Source organism: Fonsecaea erecta, assembly GCF_001651985.1.
Source record: "Fonsecaea erecta strain CBS 125763 chromosome Unknown Scaff6, whole genome shotgun sequence".
In the NCBI taxonomy this organism is placed as follows: Eukaryota; Fungi; Ascomycota; class Eurotiomycetes; order Chaetothyriales; family Herpotrichiellaceae; genus Fonsecaea; species Fonsecaea erecta.
In genome coordinates, this window is record NW_017387249.1 from 423,831 (window position 1) to 445,160 (window position 21,330).

Genomic DNA, 21,330 nt, shown 5'->3' on the forward strand with positions numbered 1-21,330 from the left:
CGTAGAATTATTATGTCAGCTGCACCGTGACGTTCTGTTGCATTTTCTCCTTTTCGCAAACATCGCTTTGGAGGCGGCGACAACCTCCCAATTCAAGTTCGACATCGTTAAAAGGGTCCCTCCTCATGTTGTGCAACCTGTATCTCCCGACCGACTAGTATCATTTCCTCCTTCCCAGCCTGTTTCGGGAGGTTTCCTCCGACCCAGCCAGCAACTACCCCCCTCCCCCCGTCCATGTAACAAGCCCTGGACGCTCTCGGCCTGTGCATGAATCTGGAAAACCAGCACCGGCACCCGAGCCATGTCCGCGGCATGATAAGGTCGCGGAAGTTACTCGCCCTGATCCTTCTCGTCGGCACCGCTGTACTCACGCTCTACCTCCTCCAAACCCCCGGGCAGATCCAGACCCTCGAGGAGTCGACGGCCTCGCTCTTCCAAGGCCACCATGCCCACGAAGAAAACCAGCCGCTGCTCCCAGCCAGCTCCCTGCTGCATCCCATCCACCAGCTAGTCACCCAGGGTGAAGGGGACTTTCAGACCGTGCGAGCCCGTCAGTCGCGGTCTCTCAGCGATGCCGTGGCCGAGTATCGTCGGCGGTACAAGCTGCCTCCGCCGCCGCACTTCGACAAGTGGTACAACTTTGCAAAGAAGCGGGGCGTCGAGCTCATTGACGAGTATGACACGATATACCACCAGTTGCTGCCATTCTGGGCCCTGGAGCCTGCGGTCATAAGAGAGAGGACAAGAGAAGCGATCGGGTTCGACAATGCCTTGATCGCGGTCATGATCCGGAATGGCAAGGTCACGAAGATCGAGGGGGGCGGGGACATGTACGAGTGGCACCGGGAGGCGACGCCCATCATGTTGAAGGATTTCATCAAATACCTGCCCGACATGGATTTGGCGTTTAACATCCACGACGAGCCTCGCGTGGTGTTGCAGCACGACGACCTTCTGCATCACGTCCAGGTGGCTAAAGATGAGAACATCCCTAAGGCCTACGGTGCCCAAAACTTGAAGAACGAATGGTCGCCCCGCGCCGAAGACCTGGGAGAAGGGATCCGGATCAAAGAGTACAAGACCACCCGCTTCAACCGCTTTGCCCATCAACCGACATGGAGCAATTCCCGAATCTCCTGCCCCGCGGACAGTGCGGCCCGTAACTGTCTCACGGATTCCTGTCCCGACAACATCACGGCCTACTCTGATCTGCCACTGGGCTTCATTCGGAATACCACCGCCTTCTCCGACATCTGCAACTCTCCCAGCATGGAGAAATCGTATGGCTTCTTCGACCGGCCCAACGCCTTCGATGTGACACACGACCTATTCCCCGTTTTCTCCCAGTCCAAAATCTCGTCCTTCCAAGATATTCTCTACCCCTCGCCCTGGTATTTCATGGGTCGCGTCAAATACGAGCCGGAACGGGACATGCCTTGGGAACAGAAGGTCCCCACGATGTACTGGCGAGGGAGCACGACCGGTGGCTTCTCCCGCGACGGCGGGTGGCGGAGACAACACCGTCAGCGATTCCTCACCAAGATCCAACCCCTCAACACGGCCAAGGTTCTCGAGTTGGACACGAACACATCGGCCGAAGATTCTCTGTGGCGCGAGAAGGTCATTTCCGCAGCCGACGTGGCCCATTATTTTGACGTCAAGTTCACGTACATTGGACAATGTGACCCCGGCGACTGTGACGCCCAACGAGAGTACTTTGGCACCGTGGAGCCGGTGAACATGTTTGACGCACTGGGGTCTCGCTACTTGCTTGACATCGATGGCAATGCCTTCTCGGGGCGTTATTACGCCTGGTTGTTGAGCAAGTCGCTGGTCTACAAACTCGCGGTGTTCCGCGAATGGCACGACGAATGGCTGCGGCCGTGGGTGCACTATATCCCCCTTGGGCTGATCGGGGACGAGTACGCGGAGAGTGTGCGGTACTTTGATCAAGAGGAGGCCGGCAAGGTGGAGGGAAAGAAGATCGCCGAGCAGGGAAGAAGCTGGGCGCAAAAGGTGCTCCGAAATGAGGATTTAGAGGTGTGGTATTTCCGGCTGTTGTTAGAGTGAGTTTGTTTCCCACCCCCCAATCGCTGGTGTCCTCTCTCGCTCTCTCGAAACTTCTGAAGACTGACTGACACGCTCGCACAGATACGGCCGCTTGATCGATGATAACCGATATAATATTGGCTTCAGCATCTCATGAGGAAATGGTTGTTCTAGGAACAACTGCTCCTGCTCTGGAAAAAAATTGGTTTTTGTATAGAAATGAAACCTTTTTGTCCACGACCGGGGTCACTGAACAGGAACGGGAAGAGGAGGGCGGGCCTGTCTGTCTGACCTTGAATGAAGAAGAAAAATATTGTAGAAGAAGGCAGCGATGAGCACCTATGGGCAGCGATGGGGAAACACATTGCCGATCCACCCCTGTGTTGTACTGTATCGTGTTGTATAAAATCACATCTACTTATACTATACTAAACTTATAACCATATGAACTACATACTACTATATGACACGGTATGGTCATTCTGAGTCGTCTTGACTTGTTGTGCGTCGTATAGTATAGTACAGTACAGTACAGTACAGTATAGTAAGGAGATTTACAGTGGATTACAGTGGTCGAGTATCCAGGATAGATTGGGAGGTTTGCTTGTATGTATATAGAGAGAGAGAGAGATGAAATCCCTGAACTGTCGGTGCCGCAGCTCCTTCTTCCTCTCTAGGAAAATGGTCGTGTTCTTGAACCGTCGCTCGTAGGACATGGGGGCTGCTGGGTACTATGATGGCAATAATACCGCTTTAGACGTCCAGAACTAGTGAAGCATTCGTCTGGTCTTCGATGTTGGTGTATGTGTCTCTGTCACACCACCAATGCTGACGTGCACCTAGTTAGTTAGAGTGTATAGGGAGTGAGATGATGAGTCTCTGCGGCACGTCCTGTTCATTTAGAAGACTTGGAGCTGGAGTCGGGCAGGAATTCGAATATCAAGGAAGTAGCACTTGTGCCGAGGACGCTTTTGTATGTATGGGAAAGCCACTCCTGCGGTCGGTGTGAATGCTCGTTCGATCCCGCAGAAAATTCGTGTTCTGGCCCTGACCTGGACACAAATGGCTAGGACTCTTCTCGTGTATTTCCCGCGACAAATGGGAAGAAAGTTTGAGACCCGAGTTCTTCTATATTTCCCGTCACCAGTGTGTCCGCCATGAGGGAAGAAGAACGTTAGCACATACCTCAGCATCCCAATCTCTCCTGGCGAGAACATCATCGGCAAGGGGTCATCCAAGGGATAGTTCAGCCATCGCTTGACGAAACATCGCAGGATAAGCCCATGTGCAACCTGGCCCGCCCTCAAAAAAGTCCGCATGGTGTCTGGGAGAATAGAACAGCGATGCTGGTCCTGAGGTGAATCGTACCAGCACAACATCAACCGGCCGCCCACCATTCATATATGGCGCCAGGATTTCCTTGATCTGTGCAACCAGGCGGTCTAGTCTCTCGGTCACCTGTTGTGGCGATCTGCTCAAAGAGGGACACCGATCAGCCGTTTTTTCATCCTCTGTCTTGCAAAGCCGATCCGACAAAAGTAGGACGTTGGTGAAGAAGCAACATACTCGCCGCCTTCACACCTGTCCCTTCAGATACTATACTTGCGGGTTTGGTCCAAGCCTTTGGCTTTCGCCGCCGAACAATATCCTCCGCCACCAAGCCCTCGTAGTCGCCGTACCCCCACTCGGCGAAGTCCTCTGTCAGGGCGACCTTTTCATCTGCGACTTCGGCACTGTCGTCACCGAAAAGGAGGCGGAAAGTCTGCTGTGCCCGCCTCCGTGGGCTAACCCGCACGTGAGCGACGCGGCCGGGGTCGATGAGCCTGCCTGGGCCGACGAGCTGCTTGGTAGTGCTCTCGACCTGACGTTCTCCCTCCGCCGTGAGTGGGATGTCCGTGATTGCCGTGTAGCGGCCATTCTTGGTCCATTCCGTCTCCCCTGAGGTTGTGCACGTGCCGCTCAATTTGTTTCTTTCTTTCCGGGTGCTAGAGATCCACCCGAGTTACTCACCGTGGCGTACAAGGAAGATGCTCGGGGTCGTGGCGTCTAGGTCCGACATGGCAGATGCTAGATCTTACACCAGTGGTCATCCCGTGGGGGGGGGACAGGCTGGTTGATCTGTGGCCTACGTATTATCACCGTGTGCGAAGGTAGCATTTGTCTGCTCGCTGATCAAAGGTCCAAAATCGTTGCGTTCTAGACTGCCCCCAATCGTCGAGGTCAATCTGCTCTCCCCAGTCGCAGAAACAGCAATTGACGCCGGGTGGCAGAGGGCCAGAATCCTGCGATACCGCAAGGAGCGACATTTGACGCAAAACGGATCATTTGCATGCATATTTCTATATCTGGGCAAAGGGTTGTGGTATAAAAGAAGCGTCACACTTCATCAAGGTCGGACACAGTACCTATCCAGTCCGAATGGCTCGACGCCATCAATCACATGGGCGCATAGGACGCGATGGGACGCAAGCACGCGGATGGTTTGAGCGAGTATTGCAGCTGGATCTGGGAATGATGTTTTCGGGCGACCCTTGCTCATTGTCTAGCACAAAAGTGTTTTGTTTGAGTGCAAGGGCGACCTAACGCAACACGGCATTCAAGGTCGCTGACCTCGTTCTTTAAGGTGTACACCCGTCCCGGCAGCTCACCCATATGCCGCAGTTTTGAAATGGCCTTGCCAATTCGGGCGGCCACTTCAGCGATTGCAATGATACTGGCAGTTTCGCTCACGAATGGATGGTCAGGAAGATAATAAACTCAGCCGCCGGCTTGTTAAGGGCTTTACACTTACTTGGGCGAGTGAGGCCCGAAAGGTGGCCGAAGCGGGGTCGGCCCGTCCACTAGCTCTCAACGTTCGGTGTCGGGTTCAATTCCCCTTGCCGCCCACGCACCAGTCACTAGACCCAGTGTTTAGCCCGGGCGGTGAACAACACATGAATAGGATTCGCGGAGTCGCGGCTCGAAAGCGATCTAACTTCAGAACCTTGCAAGTGTGGACCAGCTGGGCAACTATAGCAGAGGTATATATATATATATGTCTCTCTCTACCATCTCGGTGTATCTATCTCTCTGATCTGATCTGCCTTTACGACGCCTTTCTACGCCCACTCACTAGCTCACTCACTCACTCTACGGCGGACATCGTAATGAGAGATACTGTAGGAAGGAAGAACGAAGAACGAAGAACGAAGGCGACGACGATGAGGGTGAGGTCAAGCAGCAAGACGATAGTCGGCTCTGTTCTTCCTTCTTTTTTCTTGAAAGGGTCTCTTTGGGAATTTCTTCTCTATCTAGGTTCCTCTCTTCCACCGCACACTTGTGGCCAAAGGGGAACAACAACACAACAGCAGGTCCGGATTCGCAAACTCCAAATATCTAATTGATGATATCTGTAATTGCGTTCTCCTTCTTTTTTGCCCGTGCCCCTCTGCCTGTCTGTCCGTTTGGGCTCTTCTTGCCCCCGCCCCCTGCCCCAATGTGTCCAGTTCGTGTGGCCTCGCTGGTCTTCGTACAAATGCACCCGGTCACAGCCATGCCAGGCCGTGTCCACCATCCCGCCTTGCACAGGATCAGCCTCGTTGAGAAGCCTTCCTGCCTCCGTTTGGCCTTGCCCATAGCCTTCCATTGCACCAATCATGCATCTCGCCTTCCTCCAAAGATGGGAAACGTCCACTGCGACGGCCTCCGGCCCAGCTCATGCCCCATGTCCTCCTCACGCTCCATCCTGCGCTCGACATGTTCGACATGTTCGACAGGCTCATCCTCATCCTCATCCACATTAATCTCCCGCTCTTTCACCTCGACCTCCCTCTCGTCCTTCTGCTGGCGGAAGCACTACTGTCCGGTATCCATCCTCTCTCCCGACTGCTGGGCATAGACATTGTTCGTTCCACCCGCGGCCACAGTGGCAAAATACCTCACATCCACGTCTTCGTCATGTTGTAATTTCTCCAGATTTGACATGATCTGCGCAATCAACTCCTGCCCTTTAGGAGTCGGTTGTGGTGAGGAATTTGGTTGCTCTTCAACTTGTGGCAGCGTTCCTTCGGCGGGGATGCGGCGGAGCACGTCAATGAGGACTGCGTAAGATTTTGCAACATTGAAACGGATATTCGGGATGGGGTCGGAAACGAGACGGTCCATCATGGGCAGGACGCTTTCAGCTATGATGTCGAGGGTTATCACGGGTGCGAGGATCTGACATACAGCCATTAGCAAATCTGTCCGAAGGTGGAGCGGATGCCCAGAAAAAGGGAAGGCTCACCGTGATAGCAAAGCATGTCGTCATCCTATACAGATAATTTTGCTGTTGACTCATGGCGGTGACTTTGGGAATGATCGATCGGTTCGCCCATTCCACGCCAAAGACCTCCGTGAGCTTCTTGAGGTTCTGCGTTGCAGCGTCACGGATTGAGAACACTGTGTCGCCCAGCCAGCCCATGCACAGCGAACTTAATTGCTCGTCGAAGAATTTCATGCCCAACTGCTTCGCCAACAAGGGAATGTATTCAATAATGGCAAGGCGCACACGCCATTGCTTGTCTTCTGCAAGCTGAACGATGGCTGGCAGAAGAGACTGAGAAAGTAAATCGATACCGATAACGTTGTTGACCAGTTCGAGTTTGGAGATGATATGCAGTCTCACGTCGGGGAACTCGTCCTTGAGCATTTGGAGGAACATGGGAAGGAGATGGGAGATGGTTTCTTCTTTGCCGAGAATGGGAGCCAGTCCGCTGAGTTGGGTGCCGAGAGCGGCTCGAACATGCTGGTTGGGGTCAGATACGAGGTCTTCGATGGACGTCATGATTTCGTTCAGGAGAGTTTCTCGGTCAAGGAGACCACAGAAACCGGGGATTTGGCTGGCGATGGCTGTTCTGACTTCGGCCTCGCTATCTTTCAGAAGCTTCACAAACGCGGGAACGAGATCCCGGGTGACAACCTCGTCATTGACAGCCTTCGCAATCTTCTCGAATTTCTCTGCCACCATGTATCGTACCCTCCAGCTCTTGTCTTCGAATAAGCTTCTCAACGCGGTCAGGAGCACGCCGTGACTGGGCTGCTGCTCCTTGGGGATGACTTCTGCGATAGAGATGAGGACTTCGACCGTGAGCAGTCGGACACTATCCTGGTCATCGCTGGCCAGATGTTGGAACAGGGGGATCATCTCCTCGATCACTACTGCAACTGGCACCTCTTTCACGAACTTGGCCAGGTTGTTTGCGGATTGTCGTCGCACCATGGGTGTCTCATCGTGGACAAGGTGCCCAAATTGAGTTCGAAGAACTTGTTGGGAGGATGGGGACGCTTTTCGGTAAGGGGTTGTGTACAAGCCGGTCGCGGAAATCTTGGAGGTGAACCAGTCGGCCTTGGACAGGCGGATCGTGAGGGGGATGAAGTACTCTTCGACTTGCCGTTCTGACAGCTCATTGCAGATTTTATTTAGAGATTCGACGGCCTGTGGGTGTTAGACGACATATGGCCGTGCTCAGTGGAAATCTTTACACACCTTGTCCCGCACCAGGGGCTCCTCGATTGCAGCCAGATTCTCGAGCGGTGCAAGGAGCACGTGACCGTATTCGGGGCCTCCGACGTACTCGATGAAGTTTCCTAGTTCTTCAGCGAGTGCAGTAAGGACCTCATCCTCATCTTCCACGGAGTCTGTACCAGGATGTCAGTTCTATTCCCATGTTTTGGGGTGGTAAAAAGGCCGCACCGTCCAAAAATGGTATCAGTTCATCTCTTGTTCGTTCAGGGCCGAGGGCCAACGCAATGGTCGATAATCTGTGGATGGCGTTGAGGCGGAGAAGGACGTCGTCGTGCTGTTTATATGTCAGTCGGATACTGAGACATAGCGAGCGCCATGACAAGATCATCATACCTTCAGTTCGTCGATCAGCACGGCGATGGGATAGAGCTCGTCTGCATTATCTTGGCCCTCCATCTCGGCTGTATCTTGAGCAGTCTAGCAAGATTTCCAATATTGAGCTCGCCCTAGGGCCAGGGGCGTTTGGCAGGAAAATTGAGCAATCACTTCTGCTCGAAGTTCGGTGCAAAGTGGAGTGAACAAGTGGTGTTTGTAGCAGAGAGGGCCAGTTCACATTCTAGTGCATACTTGACTGAATAAAAGGCAGTCAGCTTCCACCCGTTCGCAAGATGTCAAGGGTTGTGCTTCGTGGCCTGATATGGGCAGGCTGCGCGGTTGACGGGGATGTTTGCGCCGTGGAGGGCAGAGGCTCGACTCACAACAAACCAAGAGACAGGGTAGATGCAGGTGTCACTGAACCGGTTGGGTTCGTCAAGATGGCCTCTTATCCACCAAATGGTCAATGTGGAAGCAGAGCGATACGTTGAGGCCAAACAAAGAGTATTGTTGCTTTGGAAAAGGTGGGATAATCAGGTTCAGTCAACGAGCTCCGTCATTCAAAGTGAACAGTTCGGGAGGTTTGTGGCTGAAGGGGCTGATTGATGCCAGATGCTGTGGCACAGGCACATTCCCTGCGGGCGCAGGTTGGCGTCCCAATGGCCCCGCCAAGACTCCCCCCAATATGACTCTTGCCTCTACAATCTTTTTTGATATTCTTTCACTTCGACTGAGCTGGGTCAACACATCTCTTCCGGCACTGGGATTGCAATTTCCCGGCCAGTCTTACCGTTCTTTGTTTCACGAGAATCTGGTCTACAGAATCCGAGTCGACTACCCCCAGCCTGTAAAGCAGTCTTCCTGACAGGCTCCTTGCCATGCCGACCATCACAGTGGACAAGGCTGCCCTCTTCCAGGCTCTGGGGAGGGACTATACGACTGAGGAATTCGACGAACTCTGTTTCGACTTTGGAATTGAGCTTGATGAAGACACCTCACTGACGGAACGACCGATTGTCAACGGCAAACAAGAGCCTCCTCAGTTAAAGATCGAGATTCCGGCCAACCGCTATGACATGTTGTGCTTTGAGGGCATTCAGCTCATGCTGAACATCTTCAATCACAGAGTGACGGCTCCTAAATATGCCCTCAAAGCGCCACCAAAGGGAGAAATTCAGACCATCACAGTTTCCAAGGATTGCGAGAGGATACGACCTTACGTTTCTGGGGCCATTTTGCGAAACATCAAATTCGACCAGGCTCGCTACGAGTCTTTCATTGACCTCCAAGACAAACTGCACCAAAATCTAGCGCGGCAGCGGACTCTAGTGTCGATCGGGACGCATGACCTCGATTCGATCAAGGGCCCATTCACCTACGAAGCCCTTCCTCCCAAGGACATCAAGTTTGTGCCGTTGAACCAGACCAAGGAATTGAATGGCGAAGAGCTCATGCAGTTCTACGAAAAGGACAAGCATCTGGGCCGCTACCTGCACATCATTAGAGACTCCCCCGTATACCCGGTCATCTACGACTCGAACCACAACGTCTGCTCCTTGCCGCCAATCATCAATGGTGATCTCAGTAAAATCACTCTTAACACCAGGAACGTCTTTATGGAGGTCACCGCCACGGACAAGACCAAGTTAGAGATCGTCATCAACATGATGGTTACCATGTTCTCTCAATACACCTCAGATCAATTCACCGTCGAACCCATCCAGATCATCTCCGAACATAACGGTCAATCAAGACAAGTCCCTGACCTTACACCTCGCTCCACAGTTGCTGAAGTCGACTATATCAATGCCTGCTGCGGTCTGTCGCTGTCGGCGCAAGAAATTTGCGATCTTTTGACCCGTATGTCCTACACGGCGCGCCCCTCAAAGTCGGACCGGAATCTTCTCGAAGTGGATGTTCCCCCTACACGCGCGGATGTCCTCCATCAAGCAGATATCATGGAAGATGTCTGCATCGCCTACGGCTTCAATAAGCTTCCTCGCGCGTTCCCTAAAGTTGGGGCCACCATCGCCGCACCGCTGGCAGTTAACAAACTCTCTGACATTCTGCGTCTCGAGGCCGCGATGGCGGGCTGGGCAGAGGTCCTTCCACTCATTCTCTGTTCGCATGATGAGAACTTTGCGTGGTTGAATCGCAAGGATGACGGCAAAACTGCTGTGCGGCTGGCAAATCCCAAAACGGCGGAATACCAAGTTGTCCGCACGACACTGCTGCCCGGCTTGCTGAAGACTATCCGGGAGAACAAACACCACTCTATTCCTATCAAGATATTCGAGGTCAGTGATGTTGCCTTTAAGGATAGTAGCTTGGAACGCAAGGCCCGTAATGAGCGACACTTTGCGGCCGCGTGGTACGGTAAAACCTCAGGCTTTGAGGTTGTTCACGGCCTCCTGGATCGCATCATGGCCATGCTCAAGACGGCCTTCATCACCCACGAGGAAGGACTCGAAATGCGTGGAGATGGAGCAGAGAACGGAAAGAAAATGGAATACTGGATCCAGGAACTGGACGACGCGACGTATTTCCCCGGCCACGGAGCCAGCATCCACGCGAGAATAGCCGGCAAAGAAGTTGTTATTGGGAGCTTTGGAATTCTACATCCAACGGTGTTGGAGAAGTTCGAGTTGAGATATCCGGTCAGTGCATTGGAGTTCAATGTGGAGGTGTTCTTGTAGTTAGAATGAAGAAGTCAGTGTCTGCTCGACACTCTCGAGGTAGAAAAAGCCCATGACTTGTTACTCTTTTTTCTTTTACATGCGTTCAAGGACTATGGTGCGGCCTATTCTTTTCGAAAACAAGCGCCCTGGGTCACATTTGCCATTTGCTCTTTGCACAACCATTCTTCTCCTTGCCGGCCATGCGCGAGGTACACGATGCAGATTCGCCCGAATTACCAGCTGCCAGTAGCTCCATTGTCGTCCATCGCCCAGACATCCACTCCGGCAGATTCGTAGACAGGTGGGCGAGGCGGCTCCGCAACAGCGGGAGCCAAGGGCCCTTCACCGGCACCATCATAAACAGCATGGCCTGCTGCCGCCGCCCCGACAGCCGCAACCGTAGAAGAAGCGTCAACATCTCGGGATTCCTACTCCTGGGCATATGGCTCCTCCCCACCAGCACCCTCCTGCTCCGCGTCAGCCGCCGCCCGGGCATCTTGCGCGGCCTGCTGGGCAGCCAGTGCCTTGGCACCGTAGTCTTGGCTCATGGGTTGCACGACAGGCTGTTCTTCCTTGGGTTCAATAATGGTGACGCTGTCGGGGAGAGACTTCTGGGGACCGGCCTTGCCTTCGGGGTCGGAGCCGCGCATGATCTTGACTTTGATGCCCAGAACGCCCTGGCGGAGGAGGACGTGTCGGGTTGCGGAATCGATAAAGTCGTTGACGGGTTGACCGGAGTGGATCATGAAGCCGTCCTGCACAATTGCCCAAGATCAGTATACCAGAATTGACTTTCAAAAGAGACCTGGCGTGATCTCTGGGTTGGTGGTTGTCTTACCGTGAACTTCATACTCTTTGCCCGAGCAGCTCTCAGCTTTCCACTGACCACGACCTCACAGCCCTTGGCACCGCTCTCCATAATGAACCGCAACACACCGTAGCAGGCCCGTCTCACGGCCAAGCCATTGAGCAACTTGTATCGGAGGGATTCGCACTGTGCGACGGCGGAGAGACCACGGTTTTGGACTTTTGCGGCATAGAGGGAGACGCTGTTCTCGGGGAACTTGAAGCGTTTTTGGATCAGGGAGGTGAGTTCGCGAATGCGTCGGCCTTGTTCGCCCAGGACTTCTTGGGTGTGTGTGGCGCGGATGACTGCAGAGAGAAAATGCCAGATTAGTTCCCATGTCCTGCTCGAGCTGTTTTGCTGTCCGTCACATCTTTCTGTATAGAGGGGATTGACGCAGAGAAGGAGAAACGTACTGATATCGGTGACGGTAGGGGTGACTCGAACCTCGACGCCAGAGTAACCTTCCTCAGCCAGCTCGCGCTGGAAGAACTCGTTCAGCTCGGCGTAGAAAACACCATCAGCGACGAACTTGCGACGCTTGCTGATAGCGCCTTGTTGGGTAGTCATGTTGGCGATCTGATCTCGACGAGCAAAGAGTTGATGTTGGCAAGTTCAAGTTCGCAGTCACAAATGCCTCTGAAATTCAATGTGGGGGGAGGATCTCAATTTCATGCCAAGACAGAATTTTGCAGCTGAGGAAGTGCGCTACGTGTGACGCCTCAGTACTCTGCAGAAGTCCGTGCTGTGGAGCATATAGACCAAGTGTGGTGACACTTCTCAACGTCCTCCCGACCCTTTCAACATGTCCCTTGCTCAGCTGATGTTCCCTTGCCATGTCATGAAGATGCGCAGAAGACAGTGCTTTCAAATGTGCTCCAAGGGAGCTAGCGGTCCATCTTGTATAGATTCATTTAACTACACACAGCCGAGGTGTTGCACTCGACTTGCTGTGTCCACGTCGTCGATATCATCTGCCTGACATGACAGCAGAAAACATAACACTCTCAATCTAAACTGAGACTATTCTAGGTTTAATTGATCGAAATCACACTGAGGCCTTCCATCGCTTCTGATATCTTACTAGGTCCTTCCCATCTACTTATTCTTGCCAAAGCTCAACAATCAGTGTATATTTGATCGAACAAACTGAAGTTCTGCTTGAAGCCCTGGAGTCCTCCTTGATGAAGAGTGGGGAGGGCGTAGCCTGGGAAATTGCACATGAGCCTGGAGAATCCTCTGAGATGCTGTGTCAGTCCTCGAGGTTGGGTTGAAAGGCTGTTTCATCTCTTTGATCTTGTATGATCAGGAATGAGATTCAGGTGCCCCCAAAGCTCACAACTGCCTTGTAGTGATGTACTCTGAGGCACACGAATAATCCCAAGACACTCAATACTTGCTGCTGGTGCGGACCAGCGGCCTTTGTACAGTTTCTTTCTCATGCTGCCGTTTTGTCGGCCGTCCTTGTCAATAGATACGCTGCCACCTTATCGCTGTCAGAGGCGATAACGATATCACAACTTTGAGGATGGGGTCGTCGCCTTGTCCCCACAGCCGCGCTCAACTCTTCTCATTTTCTGGTTACAAGAATTACGGGCAAGCATTGGCCCTTTGATGCCATCGTCAATGCTCGAGCTTAATTCAGCAACAGGCGAAACCCATCTTCTACTGATGCTCTGAAGGAAAAGACTCAATTCGTAATCTGCAAAGTGCTTCGCTGACCTCACATCTCTGGTGCCTGTTCCTTACCTCAGTGGCTGTTCAGACATAGAACTATGTTGACAGGTCTATATGCATATGGTGTCCGTGTGTCTTCCTTGCCAGAATTGTCTCCCATGTACTTGGGATGTCACCTTTGAACTGCAAGAAAGCTGTTTAGAGCGCCGAGGTGGCTCATGATCGTCTGCGGTACAGGTTTCTTTGCCACCACGCAACAGACAATGTCTCCATCAATTCTTGATGTCTCTGGTTCGGTCCTTGTGCTGCCGGATCCAATCTCTTTCCTTAATGATTGCTCAATTCTCTGCAGGCTTTCCCTGGATGTTGTTGCTAAGTTGAGTACACGAAGATGCCGATGAGAAGGCCACAAGCGGGACGTTTGGCTTAGTCGCTTGCAATTGAGGATATGCTTTGTTGCGTGATCAAAGATGCCAGAGTGGGTGTCTTGCAGCAGGCTGGAGTCGGACAGATCATTGAGCAAAGGTATCCGCTCAAAGCTGTCCTAAGGCGAGCAGAAAGTTGTTCTCGGACAGTGGCAATTGAGATGACAGTGGTGGGATGGTTTCTGGTAGACGTCTCCAGGGCTGAGATACTGAAATGAAATGTGATGCAAAGATCAATGTGGAAAGAGAGCACTGTGAGCTCACCTAGACTTTACCTTGAGCTGAGAAAGGACTCTGCGGATTAAGACAAAGCCTGGGCTGCGGCTTCCTTCTCCCCCTCTCGGTCTGCGCCCAGGCGAGCGACATCATTGCCATCCGTCACCGTCACCGTCACCACCACGACTAGGCCCTCGACGACGACGTCGTTCCATCCTTCAAGCGGCCAATCACCCGAGCGACGAATGCCGTGACGCTTTATCACAGATTGAATCCGCCAAGCTGATCTGGTGTGGCAGCGGCCTTTAAATATCTCCTTCCCCCATCCACGTTTTCAAAACTTTTCTCTTTCTCCTCCACCTTCCTCACCTCACCTTATCCATCGTTCTCTCCAGCTGTTCCAGTCGTGTTTACTAAAGGAAGTAAACATGGCTTCCTCCTTTGACACTGCTGAAGTGGCATCAGCTCCTGCTGACACCACGCCTGCCAACGGTGTTGAGCCAAGTGCTGGCCCGCCCAAGAACGAGGAAGCAATCAAACTCGCTCGCGAATCTGGCTGGGTGGAGCCGAAAGCAAACAACTACACCTCCCGTGCCCCTACCACCATTCTCAGCAGCAACCAGACTCAGTTGGAAGCTGTGCCCGAAGATGAAGCTGGAGCTGGCGCTGATGAGATTGCCGTCAGCAACCACGCAACCAGCAACTGGTCTCACGATGCAGCCAAATACGAATGGAAGGAGGAGTATGGTGATGTCGGTCCACGAGACGAAAGACTTGAGAAGGATCTCTTCCGCGGCGAACACATTAATCGCGCTGGCATCAAATTCGACAAGTAAGTACAATTCTCGCCTCATGATGAATTCCAGCTGACTGCTCCTCTCAGCCTCACCACTGTGAAAGTCACAGTGGAATCTGAGGCGCGTGTCAGTCCGGTCTCTAGCGTGAGTACTTCCTGTCCTTGCCGGGTTTCTCGAATCTTACATTTGTCCAGTTCAAGGACGCTGGCTTGCATCCGGTCATCTTGGAAAACATTGAGCTCTGTGGATACCGTCACACAACCCCCATTCAGGCATACACTCTTCCTGCGGTCTTGACAGGCCATGATATGATCGGTATTGCCCAGACCGGTAAGCTTCATCTTGGATATGCTCTCGTCTGGCTTGCGATTGACAGTATTGTAGGCTCTGGCAAAACTGCAGCTTTTCTGATCCCGACCATCTCCAAGTTGATGGGTAAGGTGAAGAAATTGGCTGCACCCAGACCCAATATCGGGCTGGGGTTTGATGTGTCCAGGGATCGGGTTCGCGCCGAACCCCTTATTCTTATCGTTGCCCCAACCCGCGAGTTATGCTGCCAAATCTTCGATGAGGCGCGTCGACTTTGCTATCGCTCGATGCTTCGTCCTTGTGTCGCGTATGGCGGTGCTCCGATCCGAGATCAGGCCGCTCAACTTCAACGTGGTTGCGATCTGCTGGTTGCATCCCCGGGCCGTCTTCTTGACTTCATGAGTCGCCCTGAGCTCTTGTCATTGGCCCGCGTCCGATACACGATCATTGACGAGGCTGATGAGATGCTCCATGATGACTGGGGTGTGGAGATGTCGAAGATCATGGGCGGTGGCGGTCAGCACCCTCCCGCCTACCCTTCCTGCTTCGCATGCTGACTTTGTTTAGATGCAAATACTGATGGTGATCATCGTTATCTCCTCTTCAGCGCGACTTTCCCCAAACGTGTGCGCAAACTTGCGGCCAAGTATCTTGCGTCTGATTATGTCCATGTCAGTGTCGGCAGAACCGGAAGCGTTCATGTCAACGTACAGCAGCAGGTATGTTCGAATCCCGTAGCTCGCATTGGGTTGCCGCTCACCCGCTTCAGATTCTATGGTGTGACAAAGATAAGAAGATGACAGCTCTTTATGACCTGTTGATTTCGATGCCGCCCTCGCGCACTTTGATCTTTGTCAAGTACAAGAAGACAGCGGACTTTGTCGATGACCATCTCTTCAACTTGGGTCTCCCATCGACCTCGATCCACTCTGATCGAACTCAGAGCGAACGAGAGGATGCCTTGCGTTCGTTCAAAGTTGGCCGGACGCCTATTCTCATCGCAACTGGTGTCACTGCCCGTGGTCTCGATGTTCGGTAAGCATAGGATGGTGCGTCAAAGGCGATTGGTATCACTAATGTTCTTCAGCAATGTCATGCACGTGATCAACTTCGACTTGCCATCTGCCGACCATGATGGTAAGACCGAGTATGTTCATCGCATTGGTAAGTCAGCTTAAACAGGATGCTACTCCCACTGCTAATCGCAACTAGGTCGTACCGCCAGGATCGGAAACGAAGGTCTTGCCACATCCTTCTACAACGAGGCCGACGAGGCTTTGGGTCCGTTTCTCACTAAGATCCTACTCGAAACCAACCAGGAAGTTCCTGAGTTCCTTGCGCATTTCAAACCCGAAGGAGGCAAATTGGACTTTGACGAAGAGGAAGAGGAAGAATTCGAAAACAATGCTGGTGATACATGGGGAGGTGGCGGCGGTGATTCTGGTGGCGGCGGCGATGCCTGGGGTGCGGGTGGTGATACCGATGCTGCCGGCGATGCTTGGGGCTCGTCCAACGACGCTACTGCACCTGCCAACGACAATTGGAATGAATCTAGCAACGCTGAAGTGGGTGGCGGGGGAGCGTGGTAAGCCGGACGCATGCTGAACAGCCTCACTGTCCTTTGACAATCGTGACCGCATTCATCTTCGCCATCGCTCGGAATGGGGTGCTACCACTTGGTGTCGGTATTCAAGAAACAAGAACGGAACCACGACAGTCCACATGGGATTGTTGAACTCGTCTCTGGGACTGGGATGGCTTGCATTCGAAAAGGACGAGTGAATGGTTGAGCCTCGCTAGTACAACCTTTCCACTGCCTGCAAGTCTGGTTGTGCGAGGAGCCTGCTTGGATCTTGAGCAACAAACCCCTGAAGACACAGCCAGAGAAAAACACAGATAACTAGCTGCATGAATGCTCAAAGGGTTTCAATCCATGGTCTAACATCCGATTGCCTTAGTGACCGTTAGACACCTCCATCAGCCCCGTGCCCATACCTTCTTTCTGGCCGCTCAGATCAGATGTTCGTATTCTGTAGCCGTCTTGAGGCAAGCCGTATCAGTGAAGTCAACTAGCACAAATTGGGCACTCTGAGGCGAGCCACTCGCCTAGAGGAGCGATGTGCCTCGTGTTGATGCTAGCCGGCGTCGACCGGACCGGGATGGCTTGCATCTGAGAGGACCAGAGTACGGAGGACGATTGTCGCGAGAGGACAAAACCAGGCCAGTCCGCAAAGCATAGCTCTTTAGGGTTAAGAATAAACCATCAACATGCTACTCTCCCAGGCAGGGAAATGCCATCCATCATCTGAGCTCATGGGCTTATCCAAATCCGACTGATTCCCCGGCTGGCAGCTGCTTATCAGCAGTCCAAGTAGTAGCCACCAACTAGCCACCAAACAGCCACAGCACCTGAGAAAGCTGGGTTCTTATCGGAAATTGTTATCCAGATGGGGTCTACAGAGATTGACATGATGATCACCTCTTTTTGTTGAGCCATTTAGGTTCAATCGTCTTTTCCTTCCTTTTTTTTCTTCCTTGTCTTTTTTTCTATCTCCAAGTAATCTTGCCTCGGAGGGGCACAACGTCAGGGGTGGAGACTTGGCAACTTGGGACGATGGCTGGAGATTTTTGAGGGGTTCCCGAAGTTTGTTTCTAGGTGGTCTGCTAGTGGGTTGTCAGGGCTCTAGGGTTGCTCTAGGCAGGCCCCCCTCGTTCTTTAGGTGCCTCTATCGAATCATCTGACGGATCTGGTGCTTGGAAGATATCTCCAATGGACATGTTCTCCAGACCGGGCCTAATCGAAGCCTCTTAGGTGGCACCGCTGGGCATGTTAATTCAAGCCTCAGCCGAAGTAGCCCGCCTAGTGCCTGATGAGGGGACTTGTCGATTGCCACATCCCCAGTTAAAGACAAGCAAAAGCCCAGGTGCAAATAAGCAGCAGGAAGCCCTTCCCCACCCGCCCACAGGCAAAAGCCATGCAAAGACCGGCCCCTCCCTGGTCAAGGTTGTCGCCCCCAGGCATCTTTAGGGCCCCTAGTTCCTTGTTGCGTACTGGTAGAGTAACACTCTTTCTCGTGGCGGGCTTGCTTGATCCATTCCCTCGTCCTTGTCGTCCACTCACATCCCACGCCATCGTATCTGACAAACTTCGTTCTGTCGAATCTGCCCAATCGAACCTCTGCCCCAGGGTCGGTATCGAAGACTCTTCTTCTTCCATCGGCCAGCGGGTCCAGTTGGCATCATGGCTACCTCATCAGACCTCCACCGCCATCGCCGAGGGTCCTTGTCCTTGCACCAATGCTACGATGCGCAGATCAAGCCTCACCAGCGCTCTCGGCACCGCAGAAAGCTAGCCTCCCTCGCTCCTCCTTCTTGTTCCCCAGTGCCTGTCGGGAAACTCTCTGTTTCTTATCCTCTCCAAACTTGACCTCATAACCCCATCGACATCTGTGCACTGAGCTGTTCCGCGATCCAATTCTAGCTCGTCGTTGGAAGTACCACTCGGGCTGTCACTCCTCCCACCTACCGCATCACCAACACTCTGCATAAGCAACCGATCTTCGACGTGGATGAAAGCGTGACCTTTTATTGCACCTGTGTCAAACGGGCTGTTCGCTACCGCAAGTGGCGCTGAGCTGAAATCAGTCGTTGTTGCAAACATACCCTCCACACTCTCTCTGGTCTACAAATACAACGAACTCCCACCTGTCTCGAGCGCGCAAGACCTGAACAAACGAAGACAAGTTGGACACATCACCCTCCGAATATGGCCAACAAGGAGATAAACGTAGGGCCCATTGATGAAGGCGCCTTGCGCAGACACAGCGTGGGCACCGTTGAGATTCAGGATGCTCAAGGTCGGCGCAGGACGGTCCAATTGGACGAGCTGAATGCGGCCGATAGAGCTCTCGCCGAGCAGTTCGGATACAAGCCGGTATGTGGAATGCGGATTGCCGTCATTGAGTAACAAGAACGAGGCTGTTCTAACACCCCAACAGGTCTTTAAGCGCGAATTTGGCTACCTCTCCACCTTTTCTTTCGCCGTCAGTATCTCGGGCCTCTTTTCCACCACGGCTACCACCTTCATCTACCCGCTCGAAGCTGGTGGCGCCGCCTCGGTCGTGTGGTGCTGGCTGATCTCTGGTGCTGGATGTATCTGTATTGCCTTTTCCGTCGCTGAACTGGTCTCCGCCTATCCAACCTGTGGTGGCCTATACTACACCGTTTCTCGACTGGCTCCCCAGGAATGGGTTCCCTCAATCAGTTGGGTGGTCGGATGGATCAATCTTTTGGGACAGGTCGCCGGGATTGCCTCGTCTGAGTACGGCGCCGCTCAACTTCTCCTCGCTGCAGTGTCCATCGGCCGCGACTTTCAATGGTTCCCCACCACCAACCAGACAGTCGGAGTCATGGCGGCGTTGACCGTGCTCTGTGGGCTGGTCAACTCTCTTTCGACCTATTGGATGGAGAAAATGACCAAGACCTATGTCATTTACCATTTTGGAGTCTTACTCGCCTGTGCGATCGCCCTCCTCGCCGTGACCGACAACAAGCACGACGCCAGTTATGTGTTCACTCATGTGGAGGGCAGTGCCGGTTGGACACCTATTGGATGGTCCTTCTTGTTCGGTTTCTTGTCAGTGTCGTGGACAATGACGGATTATGACGCTACGGCCCACATTACCGAGGAGTAAGTCATGCAAGCTCTGCCGGTTGTGAAAGAACCGTTCGCTGACTCCTTTTTCCCAGAATCAACGAGCCCGAGATCAAAGCCCCGTGGGCTATCTCGCTTGCGATGCTCTGCACCTACGTTTTCGGATGGCTCTTCAACATTGTCCTCTGCTTCTGCATGGGCGACCCGGCCGAAATCCTGGCCTCTCCGATCTACCAACCTGTGGCTCAAATCTTCTACAATTCTCTGGGCAAGGGCGCCAGCATCTTCTTCACCGTGTCGGCATTCCTCATTCTGCAGTTTGTCTGCTGGACGGCAACGCAGGCGTTGGCGCGGACCGTGTTTGCCTTCTCCCGCGATCGCCTCATTCCCTTCTCCAAGGTTTGGACGAAAATCAACCGCTGGACGGGGACGCCACTCTACGCGGTATGGATCAGCATCTTCTGGTGCATTGCCATCAACCTGATCGCTTTGGGCTCCTACATCGCGATTGCGGGCGTGTTCAATGTGTGCGCCATCGCTCTCGACTGGTCGTACGTTATCCCCATTGCCTGCAAGCTTCTCTTCGGCAAGTTCAAGCCTGGGCCATGGCACCTGGGTAAATTCTCCTTCTTTGTTAACTTATGGGCCTGTACATGGACGTTGTTTGTCTCCATCATCTTCCTCATGCCCACTATCCGACCTGTCACGGCCGATAACATGAACTACGCCGTTGTCTTCTTGGCGTTTATCTTGCTGTGCGCCATGCTCTACTGGTACATTAGCGGCAAGAAATTCTACCACGGCCCACTTATCGAGGCAGAGATCCACGACGCCGAAGTGGACAGCGCCAGCTCTGCGATCGAGCAGGATGAGAAGAAGGGTGATCTCCGTGACCGCACGGTCAACTCTGCTGATATTGCCTAACTTGAGGGTTGTCATGGTTGATGAAGGAAAATTTGCGATTGCGTGCTGTCGTTCGCTTGTTGTCTTGGAAAATACCGGGAGAGGCCTGTGACGGGGCTGTGCAGTGGGATGGATGGTTATGGTTAATGGTTCTCGTCCGTCCCAGATATCCCAGCAGCACATATTTTTGTTTATTTACGCAAAAGCCAACGATGATGCCCTGAAGAACATTTCGTATCTTGTTGCGTTCGCGTTGCTCCCAGTAAAATGTTCAGTGAAAGTTCACGTTGACAATACAACTGTTCTCGTTATGTACTGGACAGTAGAGCAGAACAAAGCTCTCATCCACGACTGCTGAAGCCAACCAATCAACCACCTGGCCTGTGCAAATGCAAGTTCTAAGTGCTCCACACAGTAATGTAAGTACGTTGGTCGATCGATGGATTGGTGGATGGACTGACAGAACGAAGAAGAAGAGAGTCGTCAGTGAGCGAGCTTAGTTTTTCTTTTTCCCTTTTCTTTTCCTCCCCCCACCCCGTCCCAAAAGGGAGCAAACGGCGCTATTGGGGTGGGAACCGCTGGATCCGTCCGAGACAGCAGCAGCAGCAGCAAATTCACGGAAACTTCTTCCGAATTCGTAATACATAATCGCGGTTGTATGTATGGATGTATGTATGTAGGTCACCGCGGCCTCCTCGTCCATGACGTTGAGCGTTTTCTCCATCTCTCTTTCTCTTCTCTCCGTGTATACATACATAGAACTTGATTGAGGGCTTTCCTTCCTTTTCTTTTTCTTAACTACACGAATTCGTCAATCGATCGATCTAAATATCGCATGCTCCTTACTTACTTACTTGCTATTCGGGACATGGGCTGTAGTACAAGCATAATAACAAAGTAAAGTATTGTTGCGACTGG

At 52.8% G+C, this 21,330-nt stretch overlaps 7 protein-coding genes across 7 annotated transcripts; 4 read left to right on the forward strand and 3 right to left on the reverse strand.

The window, feature by feature from the left end:
* Positions 1 to 267: 267 nt before the first annotated feature.
* Positions 268 to 2,206, forward strand: AYL99_07181 (hypothetical protein; the record flags this gene model as incomplete). Its single annotated transcript, XM_018838690.1, has 2 exons — positions 268 to 2,066; positions 2,152 to 2,206. 2 exons carry the CDS (start codon positions 268 to 270, stop codon positions 2,204 to 2,206), a joined length of 1,854 nt encoding a protein of 617 aa, XP_018691458.1.
* A 1,347-nt stretch (positions 2,207 to 3,553) lies between these two features.
* On the reverse strand, positions 3,554 to 4,108 carry AYL99_07182 (hypothetical protein; the record flags this gene model as incomplete). The annotated part of the gene is made up of 3 exons (XM_018838691.1): positions 3,554 to 3,558; positions 3,616 to 3,987; positions 4,060 to 4,108. 3 exons carry the CDS (start codon positions 4,106 to 4,108, stop codon positions 3,554 to 3,556), a joined length of 426 nt encoding a protein of 141 aa, XP_018691459.1.
* Positions 4,109 to 5,682: 1,574 nt separating this feature from the next.
* AYL99_07183 (hypothetical protein) lies at positions 5,683 to 7,990 on the reverse strand (the record flags this gene model as incomplete). Its single annotated transcript, XM_018838692.1, has 6 exons — positions 5,683 to 5,883; positions 5,971 to 6,246; positions 6,314 to 7,504; positions 7,556 to 7,707; positions 7,763 to 7,868; positions 7,928 to 7,990. The coding sequence occupies 6 exons, from the start codon at positions 7,988 to 7,990 to the stop codon at positions 5,683 to 5,685; spliced, it is 1,989 nt and encodes a 662-aa protein (XP_018691460.1).
* A 797-nt stretch (positions 7,991 to 8,787) lies between these two features.
* Positions 8,788 to 10,605, forward strand: AYL99_07184 (phenylalanine-tRNA ligase, beta subunit; the record flags this gene model as incomplete). Its single annotated transcript, XM_018838693.1, has 1 exon — positions 8,788 to 10,605. One exon carries the CDS (start codon positions 8,788 to 8,790, stop codon positions 10,603 to 10,605), a length of 1,818 nt encoding a protein of 605 aa, XP_018691461.1.
* A 410-nt stretch (positions 10,606 to 11,015) lies between these two features.
* Positions 11,016 to 12,001, reverse strand: AYL99_07185 (40S ribosomal protein S3; the record flags this gene model as incomplete). Its single annotated transcript, XM_018838694.1, has 3 exons — positions 11,016 to 11,342; positions 11,426 to 11,739; positions 11,848 to 12,001. The coding sequence occupies 3 exons, from the start codon at positions 11,999 to 12,001 to the stop codon at positions 11,016 to 11,018; spliced, it is 795 nt and encodes a 264-aa protein (XP_018691462.1).
* Positions 12,002 to 14,177: 2,176 nt separating this feature from the next.
* Positions 14,178 to 16,444, forward strand: AYL99_07186 (hypothetical protein; the record flags this gene model as incomplete). The annotated part of the gene is made up of 8 exons (XM_018838695.1): positions 14,178 to 14,581; positions 14,633 to 14,690; positions 14,741 to 14,876; positions 14,931 to 15,371; positions 15,423 to 15,574; positions 15,625 to 15,890; positions 15,943 to 16,019; positions 16,068 to 16,444. The coding sequence occupies 8 exons, from the start codon at positions 14,178 to 14,180 to the stop codon at positions 16,442 to 16,444; spliced, it is 1,911 nt and encodes a 636-aa protein (XP_018691463.1).
* Positions 16,445 to 18,621: 2,177 nt separating this feature from the next.
* On the forward strand, positions 18,622 to 20,433 carry AYL99_07187 (hypothetical protein; the record flags this gene model as incomplete). The annotated part of the gene is made up of 3 exons (XM_018838696.1): positions 18,622 to 18,789; positions 18,854 to 19,545; positions 19,605 to 20,433. 3 exons carry the CDS (start codon positions 18,622 to 18,624, stop codon positions 20,431 to 20,433), a joined length of 1,689 nt encoding a protein of 562 aa, XP_018691464.1.
* Positions 20,434 to 21,330: the final 897 nt, after the last annotated feature.